The sequence below is a fragment of the Macaca nemestrina genome, chromosome 20 (genome assembly GCF_043159975.1).
Source record: "Macaca nemestrina isolate mMacNem1 chromosome 20, mMacNem.hap1, whole genome shotgun sequence".
NCBI lineage: Eukaryota > Metazoa > Chordata > Mammalia > Primates > Cercopithecidae > Macaca > Macaca nemestrina.
The window spans coordinates 19,045,224-19,062,650 of record NC_092144.1 but is presented as its reverse complement, the minus strand read 5'-3'; the positions used below and the strand labels follow the sequence as shown (position 1 = coordinate 19,062,650).

At 46.6% G+C, this 17,427-nt stretch overlaps 1 protein-coding gene across 8 annotated transcripts in view; it reads left to right on the top strand.

The window, feature by feature from the left end:
* Nucleotides 1-17,427, top strand: part of LOC105484732 (zinc finger protein 14) — a 51,699-nt gene that overhangs the window by 18,164 nt on the left and 16,108 nt on the right. For 4 of the 8 annotated variants that reach the window (XR_011617366.1, XR_011617367.1, XR_011617365.1 and 1 more), the window contains 2 exons: nucleotides 827-2,718; nucleotides 14,879-15,821. Coding sequence is in view for 1 of the 8 variants with exons in the window: in XM_011746993.2 (XP_011745295.1) it covers nucleotides 827-2,564 (1,738 nt within the window). In the remaining 7 variants the exon portion in view is untranslated. Of the gene's footprint in view, nucleotides 1-826; nucleotides 3,733-5,360; nucleotides 9,155-14,878; nucleotides 15,822-17,427 lie in introns of those variants that run through there. The other 4 variants (XR_011617362.1, XR_011617363.1, XR_989703.3 and 1 more) reach the window with 4 other exon arrangements.

Below are 17,427 nucleotides of genomic sequence, written 5' to 3'. Positions count from 1 at the left end.
CAGCTACTCAGGAGGCTGAGGTAGTAGAATGGCGTGAACCTGGGAGGCGGAGATTGCAGTGAGCCGAGATCGTGCCGTTGCACTCCAGCCTGGGTGACAGAGCGAGACTCCATCTCAAAAAAAAAAAAAAAAAAGGCCTGGCACGGTGGCTCATACCTGTAATCCTAGCACTTTGGGAGGCCAAGGCAGGCGGATTACCTGAGGTCAGGAGTTCAAGACCAGCCTGGCCAACATGGCAAAACCCCATCTCCACTAAAAATACAAAAATTAGCCGGCCGTGGTAGTGTGCTCCTATAATCCCAGCTACTCAGGAGGCTGAGGCAGGAAAATCGCTGGAACCCGGGAGGCAGAGGCTGCAGTGAGCCTAGATCACACCACTGCGCTCCAGCCTGAGTGACAGAGCAAGACTCTGTCTCAAAAAAAAAAAAAAAAAAAAAAAGAAAAAAAAGCATTAGCCAGGCATGCTGGCACGCATCTATAGCGCATCTATAGTCCCAGCTGCTCAGGAGGCTGAGATGGGAGGATTGGTTGAGCCCAGGAATTCAAGGCTTCATTGAGCTGTGATCGTGCCACTGCACTCCAGCCTGGGTGAGAGAATGAGACTCCATCTCTTATTTAAACAAAACAAACAAAAAAATTGACTGTTTTGATCATAACTACAGTTGAGTCTTCTTCCAGAGCATTGAATATATTAACTTTCAAACAATTCAGACAGTGCAGATATCCTACACTTCCTCCGAAAATGGTTAAAATGTAATTCTCATACCTACTAATAAATACAAAATAATTTAAAAGCCACTGATAATGTACTGCTCATTTTTTACAGATGTCATATGGTTGAGAGACTCTGTGAAAGTAGAAAAGGTAGCAAATGTGGAGAAACCACAAGCCAGATGCCAAATGTTAATATCAACAAGGAAACTTCTACTGGAGCAAAACCACATGAATGCAGCTTTTGTGGGAAAGACTTCATGCATCATTCATCCCTTAATAGGCACATGAGATCTCACATTGGACAGAAACCAAATGAGTATCAGGAATATGAAAAGCAACCATGTAAACGTAAAGCGGTTGGGAAAACCTTCAGTTATCGCCACTGCGTTAGCAAACATGAAAGAACTCACACTGGAGGGAAGCCCTATGAATGTAAACAATGTGGGAAAGCCTTTATATATTACCAGCCTTTTCAAAGACATGAAAGGATTCATGCTGGAGAGAAACCCTATGAATGTAAGCAATGTGGAAAAACCTTTATATATTACCAGTCTTTTCAAAAACATGCTCACACTGGAAAGAAACCCTATGAATGTAAACAGTGTGGGAAAGCCTTTATATGTTACCAATCTTTTCAAAGACATGAAAGGACTCACACTGGAGAGAAACCCTATGAATGTAAGCAATGTGGTAAGGCCTTCAGTTGTCCCACATACTTTCGAACTCATGAAAGAACCCATACTGGAGAAAAACCCTACAAGTGTAAAGAATGTGGTAAAGCTTTCAGTTTTCTCAGTTCTTTTCGAAGGCATAAAAGGACTCACAGTGGAGAGAAACCCTATGAATGTAAAGAATGTGGAAAAGCCTTCTTTTATTCTGCAAGCTTTCAAGCACATGTAATAACACACACTGGGGCTCGACCTTATAAATGTAAAGAATGTGGGAAAGCCTTCAACTCTTCTAATTCCTGTCGAGTGCATGAAAGAACTCATATTGGAGAAAAACCATATGAATGTAAACGGTGTGGCAAATCATTCAGTTGGTCCATTTCTCTTCGAATGCATGAAAGAACTCATACTGGAGAGAAACCCTATGAATGTAAACAGTGTCATAAAACCTTCAGTTTTTCAAGCTCCCTTCGAGAACACGAAACAACTCACACTGGAGAGAAACCCTATGAATGTAAACAATGTGGGAAAGCCTTCCGTTTTTCAAGTTCCCTTCAAAGACATGAAAGGACTCACAGTGCAGAAAAACCCTATGAATGTAAACAGTGTGGGAAAGCCTTCAGGTGTTCAAGTTATTTTCGAATTCATGAAAGGTCGCACACTGGAGAGAAACCCTATGAATGTAAACAGTGTGGAAAAGTTTTCATTCGTTCCAGTTCCTTTCGACTGCATGAAAGGACACACACTGGAGAGAAACCCTATGAATGTAAACTATGTGGGAAAGCCTTCAGTTTTTCAAGTTCCCTTCGAGAACATGAAAAAATTCACACTGGGAATAAACCGTTTGAATGTAAGCGGTGTGGTAAGGCCTTCCTTCGTTCCAGTCAAATTCGATTGCATGAAAGGACTCACACTGGAGAGAAACCGTATCAGTGTAAACAATGTGGAAAAGCCTTCATTTCTTCCAGTAAATTTCGAATGCATGAGAGAACTCACACAGGAGAGAAACCCTATCGATGTAAACAATGTGGGAAAGCCTTCAGATTTTCAAGTTCTGTTCGAATTCATGAAAGGTCTCACACTGGAGAGAAACCTTATGAATGCAAACAATGTGGAAAAGCCTTCATTTCTTCCAGTCACTTTCGACTGCATGAAAGGACTCATATGGGAGAGAAAGCCTAAGAATATAAGCAACATTCTGAAGCCTTCAGTTTTTCCAGCTCCTTCTGAATACACGAAAGAGTTCATACTGGACAAAAGCTGTGTGAATACAAACATTGTTTTAAAGCCCTGGATTGTTCCAGTTTCTTTTGAACACATGAAAGAAGTCCCACTGGTGAGAAACCATATGAATGTAAACATTGTGATTAATCCTTCAGTTGACCTAATTCATTTCTTTTTTTTTTTTTTTTTGAGACAGAGTCTCGCTCTGTTGCCCAGGCTGGAGTGCAGTGGCCGGATCTCAGCTCACTGCAAGCTCCGCCTCCCGGGTTCACGCCATTCTCCTGCCTCAGCCTCCCGAGTAGCTGGGACTACAGGCGCCCGCCACCTTGCCCGGCTAGTTTTTTGTATTTTTTTAGTAGAGACGGGGTTTCACCGTGTTAGCCAGGATGGTCTCGATCTCCTGACCTCGTGATCCGCCCGTCTTGGCCTCCCAAAGTGCTGGGATTACAGGCTTGAGCCACCGCACCCGGCCGCCGACCTAATTCATTTCAAAGACAGGACTCCTGCTGCAGTGAAATCTGTTTTTTTTTTAAAAGGCCAAGCTTGGTGGCCCATGCCTGCAGTCCCAGCACATTGGGAGGCCAAGGCAGGCAGATCATTTGAGATCAGAAGTTTGAGACCAGCTTGGTCAGCATGGTGAAACCCCATGTCTACTAAAAATTACAAAAAAATTAGCCAGGCATGGTAGCACATACCTCTAATCTCAGCTGCTCAGGAGGCTAAGGCAGGAGAAATTGCTTGAACATGGAGGCAGAAGTTGCAGGGAGCTGAGATCACGCCACTGCACCCCAGCTTGGGCAACAGAATGAGACACTGTCTCAAGAAAAAAAAAAGTGGGAAAATCTTCAACTGTCCTCTGGAGTGTGAATATATGAAAAGACTCAGAGTAGGGTAAAAGTCTATAAATGTAAGAAATTTGGGAAAGCCTTCACACAGCCTTTTGAGCACACATGAGAATGTATACTGGAGAGAAACCCTATATATATTAAGAATGTGGGAAATTCTTCATCCTAGTTCTTTTGTTGTTGTTGATGATACAAAAATATTTTCATTTAATAAAGATTGTCAGGTTATATTTAATGAGAAAGTATCACGTAAACAGCCCAGTAATAAAATTTTATTCTTATAAATTATTTTATTTTTCCTTTTTTTTTTTTTTTTTTTTTTTTTGAGACGGAGTCTGGCTCTCTCGCCCAGGCTGGAGTGCAGTGGCCGGATCGCAGCTCACTGCAAGCTCCGCCTCCCAGGTTCACGCCATTCTCCTGCCTCAGCCTCCCGAGTAGCTGGGACTACAGGCGCCCACCACCTCGCCCGGCTAGTTTTTTGTATTTTTTTAGTAGAGACGGGGTTTCACCGTGTTAGCCAGGATGGTCTCGATCTCCTGACCTCATGATCCACCCGTCTCGGCCTCCCAAAGTGCTGGGATTACAGGCTTGAGCCACCACGCCCGGCCTATTTTTCTTTAAAATTGGAACATATTCTTATTATGCTTTCCAAAGGACATATTGATTTAGATGTGACTCATTCTTCAGTGGATTCTACAGAAGAAATCATATGAGAGCTAATTTCCAATTCAGCAACAGCATTTTTTACTTCTGCAGTTATTTTTTTCTATCCAATCTGGCTGAGTCTTGGTTGAGTAGTTCATGCTGCTATTTGAAGTCCCTGGGTGTGAGGTAGGGATCCTTAAGTTTTCTCTCATAATATGTCCTCTGTTGAGACCTACACTGTTAAGATTTTCAACACAAGATAACTCTTGGACTGGCCTTGTAAAAATGGAGAGTAAACATTTGACCCACTTTGTCTGTAGAAGCTTGGTGCAGACTTCTGCTAATATCTCATTTGTTCTGTAGATGGACTTCTAATTTTTGTCTCTCTTGTCTTGCTCTTTCTTCAGTCTCCCATTTAAACTTCTCTACATATTCTATATCATGTTCATTTCCATATGACTTTTCAGATTTACTACTTCTGTTACAGTCTTGCCAATGCACCACAGTATAGCAGTTTTTTGTTTTCTGAGGTAGTATGTGGAGTTCTTTGTCTTACTTCCAAGAATATTAAGGAATGCAGACACAAGGGTGAGATTGGAGCAAAAGTTTAATAAGCAAAGAAAGAAAGCTCTCCGCAGCAGAGAGTGGAGCCCAAATGGATTGCCCACTATGAGGCTGGGTCTGGGATTTTTATAGACTGGAAAGGGGAAGAAATGTGCTGACTAGTCTGAAGGCTGTCTTGGCAAAGCATAATTCAGCCTGGCCCAGGACCTTGGCCTGGGATCAATCAGAGGCTGAAGTGATGATTCATAGAGGCTAAAGAATGTCTAAAAAAAGAAAGTGCCCACCAGAACCCACCAGAGCCCACCAGGTATATGCCCATAAAAGGAGTACAGGCTATTTCCTGGAAGCCCACTAGTTACACAAAGGATGAAGGCATTTGTATGTTGGGCCTTGTTCCTTTCTTTAAGTGAGCTAAAGGTTTGTGCAAGTTTCCTCATCTGAGTGGGCTAAAAGTTCTATCTGTGCAGCTGTGGGCATATCTCTAGGCACGACTCCCTGTGCTAATTATTATTATTTTTTAATCCAATCAGAGAACTTGTGATATATGGGAAGAAGGCACTAACCAGTGGGTCAGGGGCTCTCCAAAATCCCTTCCCTTGCTGTTTACCTAAGGCAAGCTAGCTAACTCCTCTCACTTCTTGTTCTAACACCTTTTTATTCTTCTCAAATTCTTTACATTTCTGATGTATCGTTTTTGTAGGTAATAGTTCCTGTTGAAGAACTTGATTGTTTTCAGCCAGATATAGACATTTTGAAGATGCACCTTCCAGTTCTGCTGTAAGATTATCAATCTTATATCTTTTTAATCTGAATATTCATTTCAAGTTGACTGATTTTTAAATATCCATGGAAACTAAACTCTTCAGTTTCATATTCATTTAACTTCTTTTCTGTCATTGCTTTCTTATGCATCCTAGTTCATTTTGAAACCATGAAACCATGCACACATTTAAGAGCAGCTTCTTGATTGTAAGCAATATGGAAATGTCTTCAATTACATATGCAACCCTTTCCACCACCTTAGGATGAATTGAAGGACTGAGGAGGGAGGACTTGGGTCCCAACAGGCCTTTCTTGGAACCTAGTCTGAAGTTAAGAAACACTCCCAGCCCTTAGCTCACATATGTGACTGCACAGAATTGAGAGGGCTCCCACAATCTGCCTTTAACCTTTCATCAATGTCCTTGGTTCAGATCTTTGGGGATGCTGTGGTTCTGAAAACAAAGGTGCATCCCACAGTTCTCCAATGGGATCTGCCTGCGGACACCCTAATTCATGGTTGTCAGCATCATGTTATTCCAAGGCTGTCAGGAGGTCACGTCCAGCTCTGTTTCCCATCCAAACCCACACTGTAGATTCTTGCTGGTCAATGTGCTTAAAAGTTCACACTAAGGCTGGGCACGGTGGCTCATACCTGTAATCCCAGCACTTTGGGAGGTCAAGGCGGGCAGATCGTGAGGTCAGGAGATTGAGACCATCCTGGCTAACGTGGTGAAACCCCGTCTCTACTAAATACAAAAAATTAGCCAGGTGTGATGGCACGTGCCTGTTATCCCAGCTACTCAGGAGGCTGAGGCAGAAGAATCGCTTGAATTTGGGAGGCAGAGGTTGCAGTGAGCCAAGATCACACCACTGCACTCCAGCCTGGGTGACAGAGACTCTGCCTCAATAAATAAATAAAAGTTCACACTAGAACGTTTCTCTGTGACAACCCAGGTAGCTCTAAAGTGACAGGGTGGAAGAAGCCGTGGCAGAATGTGTGTCATGGGACACATGCCCCTTGACCATACAAGATCCACTGTCCCATAACCACCAGCTCTGCACCAACCACCACAGAAGCCTCAAAACCAACAGTGGCATCACAGAGACGTAGCCCTACCATGTCCCAGCTACAGGACACAGTCAGACGAGATCAGGCACGTTCAGGGTGGTATGGCCATAGACTGCAGGACACAATCAAACTTCTTACCTTCCCTAACTTGCCCACCACAGATTTTCTGGCACATTCCACCTGGCTCGGGCACTGACAGTGACGAGGTCTTCTCGCCTCTGTGCGTGTCACGTGTGCTGCTGCAGGGCTGGTTTCATAGCCTGGCCTCCAAAGGCCAGCACTTACTGCTTTGTGGAACAGAACCCACCCTGCAGAACTCCAGCCTTGTGGTATACGGGAGGCCGCCATGTCAGAGAGGTGCCACTGGCCATGGAGCCCACTCACTTCATGTCACTCCCAGAATGCAAAGTGTACTGAACTCGCAAGAAACTGTGTCCTGACAGCACCGAAGAGTTCCTTCTTTGCTGAGCTGTGCAGCCATGGTAGGTGTCAGGCCCTTCCTTTGGTGGAGGCAGTGCCCGCTGTTACCTGGATAGCAAGTCAGAGTGTCCTGCCAGGGATGTGGCAGGAATGAGGGAAACCAGCTCACCATCCAACCTCACAACAACTTCCTGTCTTTCCCTGGATACCAGAAGTGATATTTCTGTCACTTCAAGATGTTTAGTCTGAGTTTTGTAGGCCTCCGTCCTACCCCAACAGCAGATGTGGGTCAGGGGGCAGCCTTGCAAGGCTTGAGCATGGTGGGGTCCCGTGGGGCCATCTGGAGCGAGGTCTGCTGGCAGATGTGCCCTTAGTGGAGGTGAGCGCTACCAGGAAGAGCTCAGAGGAGGGCGTGCGGCTGAGCCATGAGATCCACACCTTTGCTGCCCTCACTGTGCTCTCAGTGGAAAAGCAAACGGACACAGGGTCAAGTCATGAGGGATGTTCCTGGAATCATCTACAATTTATAACAGTTGAAGGATTGAAGCAGCAGTATCAAATCCACTTCCAGCCCTTTTGCATCCTTGAACTCCCATTTTCTACTTTTACAGAAAAGCACTTTTTAGAGTCTATATGCTCAAGTAGTGTAATATGTCTTCCCCATCAGGATGGGCTAAAGAGCCACTTTTTGTGAGAGGCTTGGGGGCTGGAAGGCACCTCTCTGCCACATGGGATGTGGGTGAGAACAATTCACTCTTTGAAGATTAAGTGTATGTGAGCTTATGGTGAGGTTTGTGTAAAACCTGTTTGTGTGTCTGTTTGAGTCCTACAATTCAATAAGTGTCTCTGTGTTTTGTTTTTTGAGACAGAGTTTCGCTCTTGTTGCCCAGGCTGGAGTGCAATGGCGCGGTCTTGGCTCACTGCAACCTCCGCCTCCCGGGTTCAAGCAATTCTCCTGCCTCAGTCTCTGGAATAGCTGGGATTACAGGAGTGCACCACCACACCCAGTTAATTTTTATATTTTTAGTAGAGATAGGGTTTCACCATGTTGGCCAGGCTGGTCTCGAACTCCTGACCTAAGATGATCCGCCCGCCTCTGCCTCCCAAAGTGCTGGGATTACAGGCGTGAGCCACCACACCTGGTCGATTCAATAAGTATTAATCTCCTTGATATAACAGGTTCTCTAGTTGGTGTAATGAACAAAGCTATACTAATATCCCTGTCTCCTCCAACCTGACATTCTAAAAGAGAAGAAACAAGAAAATAAGCAAAACTATACAGATCACAGTGGTTATTCCTCAGGAAGGAGAGAAACCTGGAGTAGAGGGGGCAGGCCTGGGGTCTGTGTGTCTCTGCAAGCATCTGTTGGTATCTCTGGGCCATTATATCTGTGAGTTTGTGAGATTATGTGTCTGTGTCTGGGTGTGTCCACCTGTGTGTACAGTGAAAATGGTTATATCTCTTGTATATTGGTCTGGGAGGCTGTGGGGGCTGTGTGTGTATATTTTTTAATCTAGAATGCTTTCATTTCATTTTCTTGCCTGATTTCCCTGACAGCTTCTCCTTTAACACACTGAGTAAACCTAGTTAGGGTCGGGCACGGTAGCTCACGCCTGTAATCTCAGCACTTTGGGCAGCCAAGCGGGCAGATCACTTGAGTCCAGGAGTTTGAGACCAGCCTGACCAACATGGTGAAACCCCGTCTCTACTAAAAATACAAAAATTAGCTGGGTGCGGTGGCATCTGCCTATAGTCCCAGCTACTCAGGAGGCTGAGACAGGAGAATCACTTGAACCTCTGGGAGGTGGAGGCTGCCCTGAGCCGAGATCGTGCCACTGCACTCCAGCCTGGACAACAGTGAGAACTCCGTCTCAGGAAAAAAAAAAACAACAAAAAAAAACCTGTTAGAGCATACATCCTCTTTTTCCTGATCCAGTGTTTCACCATCAAAATGATGTAGGTTTTTCATATATGGCATCAATTGAGATGATTGTCATTTTCCATCATTTTGCTAATGTGGTATATGACAATTATCAGTTTTCATATTTTGAACCATTTTTACGTTCCAAGAATAAATCTCACTTGTGGTTATGTAATGCTTTTAATATGTTGCTTCCTATGCTTTCGTGGTATTTATTTGAGGATTCCTGCATCACCATTCACAATAGGAATTAATGCAATCTTCCTTGCTGTCAAGCCATCTCACACCTGCTTGTGAGCCCTGCCCTGAGATCTCAATTATGTAATAAAGCCTTTTTATACTCACTGTGTGTCTGCCACACAGCCATGCAGGTCAACATCAGAACCACACGTTTTCAGGCGACACTGGCAGTTGGCACCATGAACAAGATGTCTAGATGCTGGTCACTACGCCACGGGTCTGTTCTCTCCTCTGGGTTGCTAACCTGCTCTGCTGCCCAGCAGCCAGCGTGTACTTTAAGCTGCTGCTTCTGCCCTGTGTTGCATTGCTGAGGCCTAGCTGGCCTCAGTTCCAGATTCAGCTGAGCTAAGTCAGCAGTTTGCATAATTCCTTTACATTAAGGAGCAGAAGTATGGGATTGCAGCCCCAATTTTTTTTTTTTTTTTTTGTTAGACAGAGTTTCGCTCTTATTGCCCAGGCTGGAATGCAATGGCACGATCTCGGCTCACTGCAACCTCTGCCTCCCAGGTTCAGGTGATTCTCCTGCCTCAGCCTCTCAAGTAGCTGGAATTACAGGCATGTGCCACCACATCTGGCTGATTTTTTGTATTTTTAGTAGAGATGGGTTTTTTCCATGTTGGTCTGGCTGATCTCGAACTCCCAACCTCAGGTGATCTGCCCGCCTCAGCCTCCTAAAGTGCTGGTCTTACAGGCGTGAGCCACTGCGCCCGGCCAATTGCAGCCCCTCTTACACAGTCCTGGGTCATATGTTTTGACTGGGACCTAGCTGTGGTTTTTTTGTTTTTGTTTTAGTTTGTGTTTTTTTTTTTTTTTTTTTTTTGAGACGGAGTCTCGCTGTGTCGCCCAGGCTGGAGTGCAGTGGCCAGATCTCAGCTCACTGCAAGCTCTGCCTCCCGGGTTTTTATGCCATTCTCCTGCCTCAGCCTCCCGAGTAGCCGGGACTACAGGCGCCCGCCACCTCGCCCGGCTAGTTTTTTGTATTTTTTAGTAGAGACGGGGTTTCACCGTGTTAGCCAGGATGGTCTCGAACTCCTGACCTCGTGATCCGCCCGTCTCGGCCTCCCAAAGTGCTGGGATTACAGGCTTGAGCCACCGCGCCCGGCCTAGTTTGTGTTTTTTAGATAGAGTCTCGCTGTGTTACCCAGGCTGGAGTGCAGTGGTGTGATCTTGGCTCACTGCAACCTCTGCCTCCCAGGTTTAAGCAGTTCTCCTGCCTCAGACTTCTGAATAGCAGGGATTACAGGGGCGTGCCACCACACCCAGCTAATTTTTGTATTTTTAGTAGAGATGGGGTTTCATGATGTTGGCCAGGCTGGTCTCGAACTTCTGACCTTCAGTGATCCATCTGCCTCGGCCTCCCAGAATTCTGGGATTTTTTTTTTTTTTCTTTTGAGATGGAGTCTCGCTCTGTCGCCCAGGCTGGAGTGCAGTGGCCGGATCTCAGCTCACTGCAAGCTCCGCCTCCCGGGTTTACGCCATTCTCCTGCCTCAGCCTCCTGAGTAGCTGGGACTACAGGCGCCCGCCACCTCGCCCGGCTAGTTTTTTGTATTTTTAGTAGAGACGGGGTTTCACCGTGTTAGCCAGGATGGTCTTGATCTCCTGACCTCGTGATCCGCCCATCTCGGCCTCCCAAAGTGCTGGGATTACAGGCTTGAGCCACCGCGCCCAGCCAAATTCTGGGATTATAGGTATGAGCCACTGCACCCGGCCTAGCTGTGACTGTGTATTTTAGAATGAAGCTGTGACTAATGCTGGGTATTGGCCTTCATCTAGGGTGCAGGCTGGTGGGAAGATTTTTTTTTTCTGTGCAAGTTGTGGATCCATCAGGTAGTCATTCCCGAAAAAGTAGTCATCAGAAAAACAGAACAAAAAGAGTGGGGACTGGAAAGCTGCTATTAGATGGTGTCTTGAGGTCCACACTCTCCAGGAACCTTAAATACCTCTGCTGTTGCTGCTGCTGCTCATGCCTCTAATGCAACAAAGACCCAGATCTCCAAGGTTGTCAGAAATAACCCTCATGACATCCTTGTAGCTCAGCAAAGATGTTAGTTCAGACCTAAATAAAGCCCTGTGTCCTTCAACCACACAAAGCATCTCTCACCATGCAGGAGGCCCCTAACTGATAGTAGTTATTTGAAGATCTCTGGAGGAAAAAAAGTACATGTGCTGTAGTAGAGAGGGCCCTCCCCTCCCCAAAGTATTTCCAATGAGCAGAAAACAAAACAGTGAAGGAGAGCTGGGCACGGTGGCACACGCCTGTAATCCCAGCACTTTGGGAGGCTGAGGCAGGTGGATCGTCTGAGGTCAGGAGTTGGAGATCAGCCTGGCCAACATACCGAAACAACGTCTCTACTAAAAATACAAAAAAAAAATTAGCTGGGCCTGGTGGCGAGTGCCTATAATCCCAGCTACTAGGGAGGCTGAGCCAGGAGAATTGCTTGAACCCGGGAGGCAGAGGTTGCAGTGAGCCAAGATCGCACCATTGCACTCCAACCTGGGCAACAAGAGCGAAACTCCGTCTCAAAAAAAAAAAAAAAAAAAAAAAAAAAGTGAAAGAAGGAAAATAGATTTTTGTTGTTTTCTTTATTCCAACAACAAAACCTGAAACAAAAGTCCATAATTTGAGCCATTTGGAAATTGAATATATACTAAAAGCATCTGACAAAATTCAACACCCCTTTCTTGATTAAAAAAAGAACAACCTAACAAACTAGGAATAGAAGAAAAATACCCAGGCTGGACGTGGTGGCTCACGCCTGTAATCCCAGCACTTTGGGAGGCCAAGGCGGGCAGATCACCTGAGGTCGGGAGTTCGAGACCAGCCTGACCAACATGGAGAAACCCCATCTCCACTAAAAATACAAAATTAGCCGGGTGTAGTGGCGCATGCCTGTAATCCCAGCTACTTGGGAGGCTGAGGCAGGAGAATCACTTGAACCTGGGAGGCAGAGGTTGCCGTGAGCTGAGATCACGCCATTGCACTCCAGCCTGGGCAACAAAGAGAGAAACTCCATCTCAAAAAAAAAAAAAAAAAAGAGAAGAAAGAAAAATACCCAGCATAATAAAAGCCATATTTGAAAACACAGCTAATACCATATTCAGCAGTAAAAGACAAAGCTGTTCCTCTAAGATCCGGATAAAGGACATTGCTTCTGTTTGACATACTGCCAGCCCTCGCAGACCAATTAGACAATTAAAAAAAAAAAAAATAGGCCGGGCGCGGTGGCTCAAGCCTGTAATCCCAGCACTTTGGGAGGCCGAGACGGGCGGATCACGAGGTCAGGAGATCGAGACTATCCTGGCGAACACGGTGAAACCCCGTCTCTACTAAAAAATATAAAAAACTAGCCGGGCGAGGCGGCGGGCGCCTGTAGTCCTAGCTACTCGGGAGGCTGAGGCAGGAGAATGGCGTAAACCCGGGGGGCGGAGCTTGCAGTGAGCTGAGATCCGGCCACTGCACTCTAGCCCGGGCGACAGAGCCAGACTCCATCTCAAAAAAAAAAAAAAAAATAGAAGGCATCCACATTGGACAGGAATACATAAAATTATCTCTTTTCATCAATGGCAAGATCCCTGTGAAGAAATCCCTCAAGATGCCACTTTTAGGCCAGTCATGGTGGCTCACGCCTATAATCCCAGCACTTTGGGAGGCCGAGGAGGACAAATTGCTTGAGTTTAGAAGTTCGAGACAAGCCTGGGCAACATGGTGAAACCCTATGTCTACAAAAAAAAAAAAAAAAAAAAAAAAAAATTTGGCCAGGCATGGTGGCTCACACCTGTAATCCCAGCACTTTGGGAGGCCGAAGTGGGTAGATAACTTGAGGTCAGGAGTTTGAGATTAGCCTGGCCCACATGCTGAAACCCTGCCTCCACTAATAATACAAAACTTAGCTGGGCGTGGTGGCATGCACCTATAGTCCCAGCTACTCAGGAAGCTGAGACATAAGAATTGTTTGAGCCGGGCGCGGTGGCTCAAGCCTGTAATCCCAGCACTTTGGGAGGCCGAGACGGGCGGATCACGAGGTCAGGAGATCAAGACCATCCTGGCTAACACGGTGAAACCCCGTCTCTACTAAAAATACAAGAAAATTAGCCGGGCGAGGTGGCGGGCGCCTGTAGTCCCAGCTACTCAGGAGGCTGAGGCAGGAGAATGGCGTGAACCCGGGGGGGCGGAGCTTGCAGTGAGCCGAGATCGCGCAACTGCACTCCAGCCTGGGCGACAGAGCAAGACTCCATCTCAAAAAAAAAAAAAAAAAAAAGAATTGTTTGAACCCGGAGGCAGAGGTTGCAGTGAGCTGAGATCGCACCACTGTACTCCAGCCTGGCCGACAGAGACAGTTACAAAAATATATATATATATATATATATATATATATACACACACATACACACACACACATACAAAAATCAGCCAAGTGTCATGGCTCACGCCTGTAGTCCCATCTGCTTGAGGGGCTAAGGCAGGACGATCGCTTGAGCCCAGGAGGCAGAGGTTGCAGTGAGCCAAGATTGCTCCACTGCACTCTAGCCTGGATGACAGAGCGAGACCCTGTCTAAAGAAAAAAGAAAGATTCCATTTTTAAAACTTAAAATTAATGTAGTTCTTCAGTATCCCTGGGGAATTGGCTCCAGCATGACCCTTGGTACCAAAATTTATGGAAACTCAAGGCCCTTATATAAAATGGCCCAGTATTTTTACAGAAATATCAACCTAAGGCCAGGCGTAGCGCGATGGCTCACGCCTGTAATCCCAGCACTTTGGGAGACCGAGGCAGGCAGATCATGAGGTCTGGAGTTCAAGACCAGCATGATCAACATGGTGAAACCCCATCTCTACTAAAAATACAAAAGTTAGCTGGGCGTGGTGGCACATGCCTATAATCCCAGCTACTCAGGAGGCTAAGGCAGGAGAATCGTTTGAACCCAGGAGGCAGAGGTTGCAGTGAGCCAAGATCATGCCACTGCTCTCCAGCCTGGGCGACAGAGCAAGACTCGGTCTCAAAAAAGAAAAAATAAAGAAAGAAAGAAATGCCAACGTCAAAGAAAGAGGCTGACGCACAAGTATAATTTAACAAGTTTACTTGAGCCAAAGTGAGAACAACTTCCTGGGAAACTCAGACCCGAGTGACCTTGGATATGAACTCCGTTCCACCTTTGTTACAAGCAGGTGTTTTTTTGGTTGTTGTTTTCTGGTTTGTTTCTTTTTGTTTTTGTTTCTGTTTTTGTTTGAGACAGAGTTTTACTCTGTCACCCAGGCTGGAGTACAGTGGTGTAATCATGGCTCACTGCAACCTCCACCTCCTGGGTTCAAGCGATTCCCCCACCTCGGCCTCCCGAGTAGGTGGGATTACAGGCACCTGCCACCACACCTGGGTAATTTTTGTATTTTTAGTAAAGAGAGGGTTTCACCATGTTGGCCAGGCTGGTCTCAAACTCCTGACCTCAGATGATCTGCCTGCCTTGGCCTCCCAAAGTGCTGGGATTACAGGCGTGAGCCACCACACCTGGCCAGAAGCAGGTTTTTAAAGGCAAAATGGGGTACAGGGAGGGGCTGGTATAAAGTTGTTTGGCAAGAATTCTCATTGGCTTACAGAAATGACATTGATTAGTAATTGGCTATCCATTGTTAAGCTATAGGACATGAGTTATAGTGTCTGGTGCAGCATTAGTAGGTTAATTTACAGCTGCTGTGACAGTAGCAAGCAGTTTTAACAGGTGAGTGCATCGCTTAAAGTAGGGGGAGGATGTGATTACTGTCTCATTTTCATGCTGTCTCAGCCTAATAATTTTTTTTTTTTTTTTAGATGGAGTCCTGCTCTGTCGCCCAGGCTGGAGTGCAGTGGTGCATTCTTGGCTCACTGCAAGCTCCGCCTTCTGGGTTCACACCATTCTCCTGCCTCAGCTTCCTGAGTAGCTGGGACTACAGGCGCCCGCCACCACGCCCGGCTAATTTTTTTGTTTTTAGTAGAGACGGGGTTTTGCCTTGTTAGCCAGGATGGTCTCGATCTCCTGACCTCGTGATCTGCCTGCCTCGGCCTCCCAAAGTGCTGAGATTACAGGCGTGAGCCACCGCGCCCAGCCCTCAGCCTAATAATTTAAAAGATCTCGTTTCGGACCAAACTGAGGGTTGGGCTGCGATTTCTCATGGCCCAATAACAAGACACAGATGAACTGGGGAGGAAGAGAGTTTTTATTTCTGCACCTGGTTACAGGGAGAAGGCCTGGAAATTATCACCAGACCAACTCAAAATTACAAAGTCTTCCAGAGCTTATATACCTTCTAAGCTATCTGTCTACGTGTAAGTGTGCACTCTTCTAAAGACATGTGATTGAGTGATGTGACATGCAGCCTGCGGTCTGTACGTGTGCGCAGTCGCTCCTTCCTCGACCCCTAGCTTTGTGGTAGCAGCAGATGGGACCACAGTTCAGTCACCAACATGCAGCTCTTTGTCTGCGCCCAGGAGCTACACACCCTTGAAGTGACCGGCCAGGAGACGGTCGCCCAGATCAAGGCTCATGTAGCCTCCCTGGAGGGCATTGCCCCAGGAGATCAAGTTGTGCTCCTGGCAGGCACGCCCCTGGAGGATGAGGCCACCATGGGCCAGTGTGGGGTGGAGGCCCTGATTAGCCAAGTAGCAAGCTGTATGCTTGGAGGTAAAGTCCATGGTTCCCTGACCCATGCTGGGAAAGTGAAAGGTCAGACTCTTAAGGTGGCCAAACAGGAGGAGGAGGAGGAAGAGGGGGAGGAGGAGGGGAAGGGGGGAGGAGGAGGGGAAGGGGGGAGGAGGGAGGAGGAAGAAAGAAGATGACAAGCCAGGCTAAGTGGCAGATGCAGTACAACCGGCACTTTGTCAACATTGTGCCCACCTTTGGTAAGAAGAAGGGTCCCAATGCCAACTTTTTTTTCTTTTTGAGATGGGGTCTCACTCTGTCACCCAGGCTGGAGTGCAGTGGTGCAATCTCGGCTCACTGCAAGCTTCGCATCCCGGGTTCATGCCATTCTCCTGTCTCAGCCTCCCCAGTAGCTGGGACTACAGGCACCTGCCACCACGCCTGGCTAATTTATTTATTTTTTTTGTTTTTTGTTTTTTATTTTTAGTAGAGACCAGGTTTCACCATGTTAGCCAGGATGGTCTTGATCGCCTGACCTCGTGATCCACCCGCCTCAGCCTCCCAAAGTGCTGGGATTACAGGTGTGAGCCACTATGCCCGGCCCCCCCACCCAGTGCCAACTCTTAAGTCCTTTGTAATTCTGGCTTTCTCTAATAAAAAAGCCACTTAGGGCCGGGCGCGGTGGCTCACGCCTGTAATCCCAGCACTTTGGGAGGCCGAGGCGGGAGGATCACAAGGTCAGGAGATCGAGACCACGGTGAAACCCCGTCTCTACTAAAAAAATACAAAAAATTAGCCGGGCGCGGTTGTGGGCGCCTGTAGTCCCAGCTACTCGGGAGGCTGAGGCAGGAGAATGGCGTGAACCCGGGAGGCGGAGCTTGCAGTGAGCCGAGATCGCGCCACTGCACTCCAGCCTGGGCTGGGCGACAGAGCGAGACTCCGTCTCAAAAAAAAAAAAAAGCCACTTAGTTAAAAAAAAAAAAAAGATATAAGCGATTGACTTATTTTAATCTTATTTTAATTGACTTAACTAAGGTCTGAGTCCTGAAGACCTTCTTCTGGAGCTCAGTAAATTTACTTAATTCTAAATGGGTCCAGGTGCTGGAGTGATTACCCTTCTCTTGTCTCCAGCTAAATCACGGAGGTTTGGGGAGTTCCTTCAGACCCTAATAAACTTGTTTGTGGAGGCCTGGGGAGTTTCTTCAGACCCCCAGTAAAACTCGTTTAACGCTTAATGGTTCTTTTAAGAATTCCTTCGTGGCCCTGCTCGGTGGCTCACGCCTGTAATCCGAGCACTTTGGGAGACCGAGGTGGGCAGATCACGAGATCAGGAGATCGAGACCATCCCGGCTAACACGGTGAAACCCTGTCTCTACTAAAAGTACAAAAAATTAGCTGGGCATGGTGGCACGCACCTGTAGTCTCAGCTACTTGGGAGGCTGAGGCAGGAGAATCGCTTGAACCTGGGAGGCGGAGGTTGCAGTGAGCCGAGATCGTGGCTGGGCAACAGAGTGAGACTCCATCTCAAAAAAAAAAAAAAAAAAAAAAAAAAAAAAGATTTCCTTCATTATTTTTGTCATGCATTAAAGCCCAGGAAAGGCCTAGGAAAAACTTTTTGGTGGGCTTTTGTTACATCCCAACCTTTATGTAAGGGCTCTGGCTTTTAATATTTAACTTAACCACTCAGTACTGAAACAGTTGTTACGGAGGTCTGCGTTACTGAGACCTGGCCTGCCACAGT